Below are 13,312 nucleotides of genomic sequence, written 5' to 3'. Positions count from 1 at the left end.
TGCTGGCAAACAGAAAGATTGTCTTTGAATTGTAATTTGGAGGTGGGAAGGAGTTGATTTTAATAGGTCTATTGGGTTTTAAAAATCCCTAGTAAAGAATTCAACTGTCATCCTTATTATGGAAATTAATCCTAGCGTCAAAACTAGCTGAGCACTGCATATCAGGCAGGAAGTGCTGACCAAGTAATTTTTCAAGCTAAGAAAATGTTATATTAGTATAGATGTTACACTAAATATTTTAGACATTAAAGATGTATATATAATTAAATAAATTGTTCACTTTTCAATATAATTACCAAATATATAGTTTATGTAAAACACAGACATTTAAAATCTACTTAACTTTGAGTCTAATCCTGATTTTGTTATAATAGCAAAATAATCATTATCTCACTAAAACTGCATAATTTGTGAGAAAGTGTTTTCTATTGTATCTGCTATTTTTCTTAATTATAAGGCCAAGTTTTTCATTTAAATTTTTAATAAAAATTGTGTACCTATTTATTAGTCATTCGTTTTTATGCCATAAATCATTACTCATTCAAATATTTAGTAAAATTTTTTTGTAAAAGAAAGCCATATAAGTATTGCTCAAGTCATACAAATATCTGAATTTATATGTACACACATATAAAAATATATATAAATATCAGTTCATCTGAATTACTTTCCAATTTAAGATCTGACCAGAGGACTACAATGATTTAATACTGAATTCTAAGTCAGCACAATAAAATCATAAGCCACGTATCACTTCCCTTTGCCAAATTTAACAAAGTGGATGAAGAGAGAAGACGGTAACATGTAATGATAATATTTTATATCTATTAAATCCGGATTAGGCTTTAATAGAGCCTAATGAGAGGAGGTAGGGGAAAGAGGGTATGAAATAATCCGAGGGGCTCATCTGGTTAGGAGTTATTTTCTTTTTCAAGGGCATTTTTCAGACTAAAGACAGCTGAGAGACGCTAGACACCCTAGTCCTGAGCAGATTCGAATAGCAAACACCCAGCGCAAAACAGCTGCCCCCGCAGGAGCCCCGCTCTCCCCTTTCCCCGCTTGAGCTTCCATCTCAGAAAAGAGGATCAAAAGCACAGGCTCCAGGAACAAACACTGCGTTGGCTCCTTTGCTTTGGAAGAAAGGCAGTGTGAGGTTTTCGGTCATTTTCGTCGAGGAAACCAGACCAAAAGGGGCGTAGAGGGGCCAGGTCCCATGAAATCTTTGGCAGAGAAATCGCGTCCCCGCCAAAGCAACCCGGGCTCTTGGCAAGACTTGCTCCTGAGTCCCTGACGGAGTTCCCCGCTGAAGCCTTCAGCGTCCCAGAAATCACAATAGTGTTGCCAGGTGGGGGAGGGCTCCCAGAAGACTTCCAAAAGCGGCGTGAGGCGAGAGGACAGAAAGGCTCTTTTCCTCCACCAGGTAGAGGCACTTTGCGAGCATTTGGTCTCTGCCTGCATCGGACTCATTTGTTGCTACAACCAAGATGTTACCAGAGCTCCTTGTGTTGCATAGGAATTCCGGGGTGAAAAGGGGATTGCTGCCTCCCAATGAATGAAAAGTCGGTGATAAACGTACAGAAATTAGTTTCATATTGAACAAGATCAGTTTCTGCGCTCCTCCCGCATCCAGCACTGATTTCCAAGATGGTTCCCAACTTCCTCAACATCTGACTCGATCAAAAGCTTTCATCCCCACTTTCTGTAGAAGGGTTCAATTTTCCCATTAAAATAATGCATACCCAGCTCACCGGGTGAAAACACTAATAAAGAACATTTAAAAGATTTTTTTTTTGGTAAGATTAACAATCATTTGCATTCAAAATAAAGAAGGCGGCGATACTGAACCATTTCTTAAAGTGTTATTTGAATGGACTTTGGGGTCTGTTTTAGAGATTTAGGAATGGGAATTTTAAAAAAAAGCAGTAATATTATATATGCAAAGTGTGTGTATAAACATACATTTTTTTTTTTAAATAAAGATTCTTTTACCTGGCCCGTATAAGGCCCCCTGCTTCTTTCCTACCTGGCCATGGACCTCGGATCGAGGGATTTCCTTCCCCATGTGGCCAGGCCACCTGCTGCGCCGAGTTCCGAGCCTCACCACGGTCACCCTCAACATCCCAGGCCCCATCGCTGCTACCCGCGTTCCTTCCTCTTCCTGGGCCACTATCTCAGCGTTCCTGGACCCGCTTCACACCGTGGCTGCCGGAACCCGTCGGGGAAGACCTCTTCTGGGGACCACGAGCACCACGTGCGACCCTAAAACCCCATATCTCCTCTCCCGCCCTGCCGGGCCACAGGCACAGCAATCCTGGCCGGCCAGACGGGGCCTCTGGTGCGCCAGGACTCAAAATGACCGGAGGCACGCTGCCACCCTGGATTAGGAGGCCCCGGCTCAAACCCGGGGCCAACTCCCTGCTTCTAGGCCTTTCTCTAGGGGGACGTGTAGGTGTGCGAGCCGGCGCAGGGGAGCGAGCCGCGCCCTCAGGCGGGCGCGGCCAGGGCACCGCGGCCTGCGCAGCCCCGAGGGCACCGCGTCGGTCTCCCGAGCCAAGGTTCTCAGGAGCGGGCCGCGGAAAAGACGTTAGCGGGAGGAGTTAGCGGCTGTTGGGAGAAGGGGTTCACGGAAACAGTCCCTTCCAAAGCCCCGGCCATCGCGGGGTGGGCCGCCTTCCTCCCTCCCAGGCCGGGGCGCCGGCCAGAAGAGACACGTGTGCCGACCGGGGCCGCCCACCAGGGCACGCCTGGGTCAGGACCGCGCAGGACGAGCTGGGAGCCGCCGCCCGTTGGCCTCGCCCAGCCCTGAACGCCCAGGGGTCGCGGCGCGTCTGCTGGGAGAGAGTCAGGTGAGGAGGTCGCCATGGCGACGCGGCCCCGAGGCGCGCACGCCCGCTGCGGTTGGCATGGAAGCGACCCCCGCGAGGCCCGGGAGAGCCGCTGATTGGCCGATTCAACAGACGCGGGGGGGTTGAAAGTAATCAGCGCTGAGCGCCCGGGCCGCGGCGGCTGGGAGCCCCGGCCCCCGCTGGAATCTATTAACACCTCGGTACCCTCTCGCCCCGCCCCGCCCCCTCCGGCGGCCCTTCATTCCCAATCCTCGTGTGCACTTGCTAATTGTTCGAAACATATATAAAGATACAAGGCTGAGAAGAGCGAGGCCCGCTGTGGGTTCCAAGCAGGTTTTGGGGCCTTCTGTCTGATGGAAGGAGGGCCGCGGAGGAGCACCCTGCTTGTCACTTAGGAAGGGGACGCAGTTTCCCGCAGTGATGTATCCTGGGTCTTTTGTTTGCAGGAGGGGTGGGGGATAAGCGTCGCAGCCGAGAAGACTCGGGCTTGTAGGTTTAGACTCCAGTTAACCTGGGGCTTAGCATCCAGGCTTGGAGGTTTGTCAGGATGTCTCTCTCATTCCAGCCGTCAACTGGGGCTTGGAAGAAAGCCTGGAGAGATTCAAATCACAGTTTTGGTTCAAAGCAGCTTTGATTGCTTGCGCCCTGTGGTTCATTGCTCTTTTAGCCCTAATTAAATTGCAGGGAAGATCATATGTCTTAGTGTTCTCCCTGCTGGAGATTCACTGCATCCTTGGAGCCCCTGGGGGAAGAGGTTGAATAACCGGCTTCTCTGTTTCTCTTTCCCTGATAACAGCAGCCTGTGGCGACTGAGACCATGCATTGCAGCAGCTCCAAGAGCCAGGTGGTCTTGGCTCCAGTGTCTCGAGGTCCTGATGCCTGTCAGATGATAACCAGAGCACAGCTCGGCCAGGATCCCCCACAAAGAACAGTGCTAGGGGTGCTAACTGAGAATGGGCAGTACAGGAGGACCTGTGGCCAGGTAATGAACGCAGGAAAGCTACAGAAAGGCTCTCCTGTCACGGTGGGAGGTGGGTTTCTCTTGCAATTTTATCTACAAACTTCCCTTGAGTTATCCAACCCTGGAATCTGGACTATGGGGACATTGAATTTTTAAAAATCATCTTGTTGGGTCCCTTTTCTAGCTAGAAGTAGTGAATAATTTTCTTTGTTATTTTTCCAAAATCAAGGAAATAGGTCTAGGAACTATTTGGATTAAGTATATGTACAGTCATTTAAGTGCTGGGCTAAAAGGAAATGTGAATGCCCCCAAATAAACTGTGGAACTGGGGTTCCTTCAGGTCAGAGTGGTGTTCAGACTGATCTAGGCTGTGCCTGAAGCAATTCTGGATAACCTTTACTCTGTTCTTTGGAGATAGCGTTAGAATCAGGATTGGATCCGGCTAGACTAGATTATTTTTCAAAAAGCATGCTTTGAAAGCAGACATCTCCCCAATACTGACAAAGAGCAGTTGAGCAAATAGATAATGGGCCATCAGATATTGCCTAACTGATCGTAGGTACCTCCCTTAACAGACTGAAAACAAATGAAGACACTTAAATGCAAATGAGGGGTTTGGATCCTTAAGAATGAATTTTGAGATAGAAAAAAGCTTCTCAAGTCTGTTGTTAGACTAGCTCCTTACAATGATGCTTTAAGCCTGTATTGAACATCTGTAGTGGAATGACACTAGCAATAGTCCAGTGAAGTAAGTAGGCTGAGTATCCTTCCCATGTTTTAGGTGAGAAAATTTAAGAGGTTTAAGAAAGGCAAAAACAAAAAAGCAAAAACAAAGATATGGTGGAGGCCGGATTAGAAGTCCCTCATCTACTGATCTACTGACCTGACCTGACCATTCCAGTCATTTGCCTTCTGGTGGCATCTGATTAGTGGCGGGAAAATAGCCAAAGTGATCTGTTCAAAGCTTTGGAAAAAATTGAGTGGAAGTGGTTTTAACAAACTTAGTTTGCTTAGCAATGTTTACTTCTTTAAACTTAAAGTCTAAAACTTGGTTCTTAGGAATTGGCGATTATGCCTATGCTGACTGGGCTCACTTTAAATTCGTAACTGTTAGTGAGCCTCCCATGTTGCCTGGCACTGCCTCTACATTTCCCTGCTCTGTCCACTACAACCTTCGTAGAAATCTATTTCACACCTTCCCTTCTCTCTTTAATCCTCCAGAACCTCCACCTCTTTCTTCCTCTCAACTAATGACTTTGTATCCTATTTTCCTAAAAATTGATGAGCGACCAGAAGAGAATTTCCACGTGCTCCCACGTGCCGTATCCTCTGCCATTCCCGTCCTGCTACACGACTCATGTGTCCCTGCTCTTATGCGAGGTGAACCCCCAACATGTGCAAGTAACCTTAGGCCCTCTTGCTTCGTCAAAGATATCATTCCAGTAACTCTTCTTTCTCTCCTCAGTTTTCTCTTTTTTCCTGGGTCAAACCCATACACATACAAATATACTATAAATTTTTCCCCTCTTAGAAACCTTTCAACTACAAAGCTCTTTGCAGTGACTGTCCCATTTATAGCAACATTTCTTGAGAGTTTGTCTATCCCACTAGAATATAAACTCCATCAGGATGAGAATTTGGGATGTCACCTTCACTGCTGCATTCCCAGTGCCTGGCCAGGGTAGCATGCATTGTTGAATGAATACTCTCTGTCTCTAGTTCTTCTCTTGTTCTCCTTTGACTCAGTTCTTAGTTAATTCTTAGTCTTTTCCTTACTTGACTGATCAGCAGCATTTGACATAGTTCATCATTCTGTATTCCTTGATTTCTTTTCACCCAGCTTGGGGAACACCACTTTTCCTGGTTTTCCACCTAGCTCATTGGCCATTCCTCCTCAATATCCTGGTTCTTCCTTATCCAATCTCTAAAAGTTAGAGTGCTCCAGGGCTTAGTATTTGATCTGAATCTGAACTATACTCCCTTAGCAATCTCTTCAAGTCTCCTAGTATTAAATACCATCTATCTGTTGATGACTCGTACTTTTGTCTCTGGTCTGGACTTCTCAGCTGTATTGTGGGCTCACATATGCAGCAGCCTACTTGACATATCCACTTGGATTAAACTTGTGGAAAACCAAGCACCAACCCTAGCCCCAACCTGCTCTTCCCAAAGTCTTCCTCATCTCAGTAAATGGGATAAACATCCTTCCTGTTATTCAGCCCTAAAACATTTGTTATCCTTGACTCTTCTTTTTCTCCTACCCCACGTCTTATTTGCTGAGAAAATACTATTGGCTCTACTTTTTAAAATGTCTAGAATCTCTTCACTTCACATCCTTTACTGTTACTACACCGGTTCAGACCCCTATTGTGTCTCACCTGGAATTTGCAAGTTTCATGACTGGTCATCTTCACTCATCTTGTTTACTTTCTATACCTATACGTGGCCAGGATGATCATTTTAAAACATAAATCAGATCATACCACTCCTTTGCCCAGAACTCTTCAGTGGCTGCCCACCTCTGAACAGAAGACAATCCTGAAATGGCCTATGCTAAGGCATCCATGATCTGGCTTCTCTTTTCTTTCTGACTTCATAATCTACTCTGCTCTCATTCCCCCTCTGTCCTGTCTGCTCCTTGCTGTGTCTCTAAGACGCACTCCACCATCAGGGCGTTTACCCCTGCTGTTCCCTCTGCCTGCAATGCTCTTCCCCCCTCTATCTGTGTGGCTTACTCCCTTACCTCGTTCGTATGCTTGCCCAACTCTGTCCTCTTCATTGAGGCCTTGCCTGGCCACACTGTTTAAAATGTCAGTGACTCTCCTTTCCCTGTGTTATTCTTCTCCAAAGCACTTACACCATCTGACTGACTATATCTGTTCTTGTTTGTCTTCCCCCCATCACCCCAACTAGAATATACACCCCATAAGGGCAGTCGTTTCTGAACCTTTTGTTCATTGCTAAATTCTGGGTACCTAGAACCGTATCTGACACATAGTAGATGCTCAGAAAATATAATGAATATATGTCTTGACTCATGTATAGATATCTATGCAGCAAAAGTCATACTTGGTCACTTGGAGTCATGTCACCTGGTTGTAGTAACTTGGGATTTTGGCCCTTTGTAGTCCCTGTGATTTTTTTTCCAGTACTACTATAAAGAATTTTTTTCTTACTAGACATAAGCCACATATTTAACTTGCTAGATAAAAGGGAAAGTTATGGAACCACATACTAACTTGGAAGTAGCCTCGACAGTAAACAGCAAGATTAAGTATAAACAGCAAATGTTAATGCAGCAGCTAGACGTAGCATTTGTGTAAACATAACTCAGATTTATAAATCTTGCCCCCCTGCCCAAGTTCAGCTGACCGCAGGCCATCCAACATGACTCACCTTAATGTGCTTGTTCACTAAAGGGGCACACACAGTTGTTCCCATTGTCAATGCTATAGGAATAAAGAAAAGGGAGGAGCGGTGGAGAGTTAGATGTCCCCAAGGGTAATCTCAGTATGTCATGCAATAAGATTCTACGGCTTGTAAGAGAATTTAGTTGTATGAGTTTCTAAAATCATCATGTTTCTAAACAATCGGGCATAAAATGGGAACTCTACAGAGGCATGCTGACAAAAAGTTACCTATTTAAGGAAGAAGACTGCAGGAACTTGGAAACTATGTGTCAAGAACTTTGCTGGGTACTAATAAAATCCTGTGATGCCATAAGCGTGAAAACCAATCTACAATTTTTCCCTCACATGTGATACCTATTTCATTATGGTAGAGAGCTATAATTTTTCTTTTTCCTATATCTTGAGTTCTCTTTGATAAATATGTGAGGAAGATGACAAATTTTAGGTAGCTCTTTCCCCAAATGTCACATGTAGACAAAGATAAGGGAGTAGTCATACTTCGGAAGCTTCATTTTCTGAAATTTAATTGCAGGCATAGATACTTCAATTTAAGATTCCTTTCATCTTCCCAGCCTGCTGGTCTGAGTTACACAGGTTCACATCACCTATATGGTCTTTTGGGTCGCCTCTAACAGAAAACTTAACCCTTTTCTAGGGGATCACAACAGTCAGGTGTTTCTCTGGGTCAGAAAATGTCTTCCCTTCGACTGGAAAGAAACCGCTCTCTGACTGTGGGGTCCAGGTGCCTGCCAAGCAAGGATTTGATATCTACATGGATGAACCTGAGCAGGGGGACAGAGACAGCTGCGCAGGGAGAGAGGGGATGGCATTTGAGGATGTGTATGAAGTAGACACCAGCACACTCAAGTCAGACCTTCACTTCTTGCTGGATTTTAACACAGGTAATCTGACTCACCTACAGCTGATGGTGCCCTGTATTCATAATTGCCTGCAGTATTTAATAGCATGTAACTAGCAAGAGAAAACCATGAAATAACGACTATTTTCACAACTACCTGTGGAGGGTTAGTGGATGGAATGAGTTCTTAAATTAAATGTCTTACCTGATAATGTTGAACCCCTGCAGTTTCCCCTATGCTGGTAGATTCATCTCTCCATTCCCAGTCTGAAGATGCATCAGATTTTGGTACAGATGTGATAAATGTGACTGAATATGCTGAAGAAATTCATCAGTACCTTAGAGAAGCTGAAGTGAGTTTTCCCAACTTCTACTTCAATTTTCAGCTCCCCAAGCCCTCAGTAATAAGATAATTATAAACTCTCGGCTGTAAGCACTAGTGGATGGCATTCTTATGACATCTAAACATATCTGTGAAAAATAATAGTTGTGAGGTAAATAGCAATTACTTGGACTATTTCTCAGGGGGTTTATATATTAAATATTTCGCTCTTAGGAATAACCCATATTGCCATTTTCCCCTCCTTTAAGTTATTTGTTACCTAATTGCATTACAGAAACAGAATTTCACATTTTCTTCCATATCATGGTAAAGATTTTTTTGGCTCTTGATCAATTTCCTCCTGACCTTTGCTCATGAGATTTTAAAAAATAGCCACTGTACTATGGAGTGATCTTTCTGATATAGCGACTATTTAAATATCAAAACTCTTTCCCCAAACAGATAAGATACAGACCCAAGGCACACTACATGAGGAAACAGCCGGACATCACAGAAGGCATGCGGACGATTCTGGTGGACTGGCTGGTGGAGGTTGGAGAAGAATACAAACTTCGAGCAGAGACTCTCTACCTGGCCGTCAACTTCCTGGACAGGTTTCTTTCCTGCATGTCTGTTCTGAGAGGGAAATTGCAGCTTGTAGGAACAGCAGCTATTCTTCTGGCTTCGTAAGTGATCTTCAGCTTAAATAATGTTAAACTGCAGCCTGTCAAAACACTTGATTTTCTTTCCCACTTACTGAAGAAATGCAGTGCTTGATAATTAAAACTTACTCATGCTGCCTTTGATAAAATGTCATCATTTTTACAGTATTTACTGAGAAACTGAATCTTGCCACATGTTCATGCTTCAATTCAGATGGTTAAGATTTATAGCAGCAAGTTCAATATCATGACTAAGGCAGCCATCAGCTCAAGTTCAGGATCTACTTGAACTATTCTGCAATGTAGTCTTTTGGCTGTCTTTTCATACAAGTAAAAGTCCTATTTAAAGAGATTTGGTTAAGTAAAAGTCCTATTTAAAGAGATTTTGGTTATATAAAAGACATCTTCATGATATAGCAAATGACCCCTAATAACACAGTTTATTTGGTTACAGTGAATAAACTATTTTAGCTGGTTCCTTTTACTACCAGTCGTTCATAACAATACCTAATTGTGTGGAAAAAGAGCTGGGTTGTGGCTGAGCTGCCTCTAATTAAGTGATCTGTTGGTGAGTGGTAGTTTCCTCTCTATTCTTCTGGTCTCAGACATTCTGGTTATTAATGCCTAAAAACTTGCAAAAATTCCCCTACAGAAAGTGGAAACAAAAGCAAAAAATTAATAACAGTGAAATTGTATCATTATCCTTCTCTTGGATATATAACATCATTTGCTAATTCAATCGAGAAAGCTGAACATGATCTTTTTAAAAATCTAAGACCTAAGGAATTTTTTCTTACCAATGTGTTCAACATAACATTCTTTTCCACGAGATGATTTGAAGTCTGTAGAATGAAGAGGAATTTACCTGAATGTCATTCAGAATCTTTCAGTGTACCTGGGGCCAAAACCAAAAATTCTCAGTTGAAAATTGTTTCTGTTACTATTCTTAGCCATAAGTACAACATATCCTTGTAATAGTCATGTTCTTGTTCTGGCAGCAAGCTCCTAATATTTTGCTGGCCTTGTACCATTTAGTGATATTTAAGTGGATATATGGGTACAAGGTAAAGAAATCTGCAGGGGCCCTGTGGGAGGCCTGGCTGTGATAGCACAGGAAGGAGGGCCACAGGTTCCAGCTTTATCCCTAAAACTCTTTACCTTTCCTAGGAAATATGAAGAAATATATCCCCCCGAAGTAGATGAGTTTGTCTATATAACTGATGATACTTACACAAAGCGACAACTGTTAAGAATGGAACACCTGCTCCTGAAAGTCCTGGCTTTTGATTTGACAGTGCCAACCACCAACCAGTTTCTCCTTCAGTACTTGAGGAGGCAAGGAGTGTGCATCAGAACCGAGAACCTGGCCAAGGTATGCCACGTGACTTCCAGGAACTTCGATGCTAAGGAGGGTAAAAAGTACCTTTCCCGGTCATCCTTCCAGTCTTCCTTCCTTTTCAGTTCTTTGTCTTGGGCCCAGAAAAACTTTTTAGCCATGGAAGAGAGCTAATTTTAAGAACACGACTTCTGGTTATGAGACATTGCTATTGATCACATTTGGCAGGCACCGGCTGTCTAATCACCCACTCTTAAAAGAAATTTGCGTTTGGAAACTGTTCCCTTGGTGGATACAGACCACATGCAAGCAATACCTCTTAGGTTTACAGAATGGGAACATAGTAAATGTAGTTTGATTTGGCTCTAATCTCATCCTAACATATTAAGTAATGAAGCATTGTTTGGTCGTTTGGAGTTATAGAACTTTGGTTGAATGCACTAAAGTATTGGTTTGGAAAACTTGGTTTTCAACCACTGTAGTCTAGTATAACTGGTATTTATATATTACGCAAAGAGTAATAAAGATATCTATATAAATTTCCTGGTATGTTTCTTTAAATCTGATAAGTTCTGACAGGTACTGTTCTAGCCTCTGAACTGCATGCATTTGCCTGATAAATTAATAGCTTTAAAATGGTCATATTTTTGCCATTGGCTGAAGACTCTAGTCCTCCTTCAGTGGCCAGAGCAATGCTACCTTACCTGACCAGCATAAACCTGTACTACTAGTATAACATAAGTAACCCATCACGTATACTGTGCAGGTAGGCCAAATACTTATGTATTGAAATTTATTACAACATAAATGTTATTCTGGTTATGGACAGGCATAGCAATTATTAACCCACTGAATAATTTTGAGCATCTATTTCTGTGCTCATCACTAGATGCAGGTTGAACAAAATAAGACACAATTTGTTCCCTTGACATTTCTAGGTATACTTATAGTCTTAGTCAAATTTCTAATTCTAATGAGATTTCCTCTCGTGTTTAGTACGTAGCAGAACTGAGTCTACTGGAAGCTGACCCATTCTTGAAATATCTTCCTTCACTGATAGCTGCAGCAGCTTATTGCCTGGCAAACTATACTGTGAACAGGCACTTTTGGGTAAGATTCTGACTCCTTCTTTCTAGATGAAATTCAAGTCTAGAAAGAATATCTAAAATATCTAAATAAAATATCTTCGGTGACTCTCAAGGCTTAGAATGGGCTGGCCCCTTATGAGGGAGAGTTAGTTTAATAAGGAACTGGTTGTCTTGCCAGCAGACTACAACATGCTACTGAGTCTTGCAGGTCAGGCTTTATGGCTTTGACTCAATGGCTTTGCTCTCTGGGGAGTAGAGATTGCAAGAAGTCAAGAAGATGACATTGGCATGCTTATTCAACAGAAGCAGGCCTGGAAACCTCAATGCCCATCCTCATGCAAGAATGGCCCTTGTAGTGCAAGCGTTGACCACTTCAAGCAAAAGTTATTGACATTTTCCCTCTATGTAAAAAACCTGAGTCCAGTTAGGATGGTCAGAAGATGGCATCAGGCTTGCAAGGGAACAGGGCAATTAGCATTGCCTCTTGGCCCACGAAGGTGGCAAGATTGGAAATGGGTCCCTAGATTTGGTTCTGAAGACTTTCTTTTGTGCTAAAAGAAGTAGGGTGTCTATTTATTTCCTAGAATACTTATTTCTTATTCTGTATTTGGCCAAAAATCTTTCATATTCTACGTAAATTGAGTGGTCAGGTAAGTAGAAACTCTTTACGGACCAGTAAAAATCCTACTCATGAGAGCATAGGTAAAGTAATGTGCCCCCAAATTGGGCATTATAAATATACAATATGAGGAAATTCAGAACTCGGGCTGTTCTTCCTAATGTTTTAATTCTAAAGTCTCTATAGGAAGATTATGCTTTCTTTTGAAATGAATGTGGATGTTTACTAAGTGATTAATTTCCTTTATTTCACAGTTTTATCTTCAGATTTCTATCTTATAAAGTTATATGATAAAATTTTTTCTTTTGTCTTGATTAGCCAGAAACCCTTGCTGCATTTACAGGCTATTCATTAAGCGAAATTGTTCCTTGCCTGAGTGAGCTACACAAAGCATGCCTTGGTATACCCCATCGACCTCAACAAGCAATTCGGGAGAAGTATAAGGCTTCGAAGTAAGTTCATGAAATTTCCTTATCTAGGCTCACTATTTAAAGCTTTAATGGGCTATCATAATGTCAGAATTAAAAACAGAACAAATTCTGTATCTGGTGCAAGCCTGGAAAAGTAAGGTTGCATGTTAGATCAAGAAAATCAGTTTGGAGAGTCCTAGATTTATAGTTTGTCAGCTTGTAGTACATACAGTCAGCTAGCTTCTTTCCTTTCTGTTAAAACTACCAGAAAGTTTTCTGTGGCCTGACTGAGATTTCACAGAAGTGAAGTTCTTGGCTGGTGCTGAACTTGCTTTGGGTCTCATTTCAGGTACATGCACGTGTCTCTCATGGAACCACCTGCAGTTCTTCCGCTACAATAAGTTTCAGAACTGAAGCACTTTCAGATCTTAACCTCCACATCGACAGAACTGGTCTTAATTTTTATAGGTTTCTGCAGGTTGGGTCAACTAGTGTTGCTACAATATAGATAACATATTTTTAAAAATGTAAATGTATTTAGGTTCTCTTAGACTTTAGTAGCTTGTAATATAGTCTAACATTTTTTAAAGAATAAACAACTTGCTTTATGACCACGTGTTAGGCTTATTTACTGATTAGCATGGCTGACACACTTGCCTGGAATTTTAGTTGAGAGTATTATAAATGTCATCTCTATTTTAAGAATTCTTTTAAGTTGGTGTTATAAATCTGGCACACTACTAGGATTAAGCGTTTGAGGAATCCAGAGATTTTCATGTTTGGTAAATGGGTACACTGA

General features: G+C 42.4%; 1 protein-coding gene across 3 annotated transcripts; it reads left to right on the top strand.

Annotated features, from left to right (window-relative positions):
- The first annotated feature begins 2,614 nt into the window (after positions 1-2,614).
- On the top strand, positions 2,615-13,129 carry CCNA1 (cyclin A1). Of its 3 annotated transcripts, none has more exons than XM_004435328.3 (9): positions 2,615-2,846; positions 3,643-3,828; positions 7,873-8,119; positions 8,305-8,429; positions 8,861-9,084; positions 10,228-10,432; positions 11,393-11,506; positions 12,422-12,555; positions 12,863-13,129. In XM_004435328.3, exons 2-9 carry the CDS (start codon positions 3,664-3,666, stop codon positions 12,912-12,914), a joined length of 1,266 nt encoding a protein of 421 aa, XP_004435385.1. In that variant the 5' UTR covers positions 2,615-2,846; positions 3,643-3,663; the 3' UTR covers positions 12,915-13,129. The 3 variants fall into 3 exon arrangements, with proteins under 3 accessions (XP_004435385.1, XP_087291894.1, XP_087291893.1); XM_087435767.1 differs by lacking the exon at positions 2,615-2,846 and adding an exon at positions 3,144-3,268; XM_087435768.1 differs by lacking the exons at positions 2,615-2,846; positions 11,393-11,506 and adding an exon at positions 3,141-3,268.
- Positions 13,130-13,312: the final 183 nt, after the last annotated feature.

The sequence above is a fragment of the Ceratotherium simum genome, chromosome 10, assembly GCF_057802395.1.
Source record: "Ceratotherium simum simum isolate JZ-2026a chromosome 10, ASM5780239v1, whole genome shotgun sequence".
NCBI lineage: Eukaryota > Metazoa > Chordata > Mammalia > Perissodactyla > Rhinocerotidae > Ceratotherium > Ceratotherium simum.
This window is presented reverse-complemented; position numbering and strand designations above follow the sequence as displayed.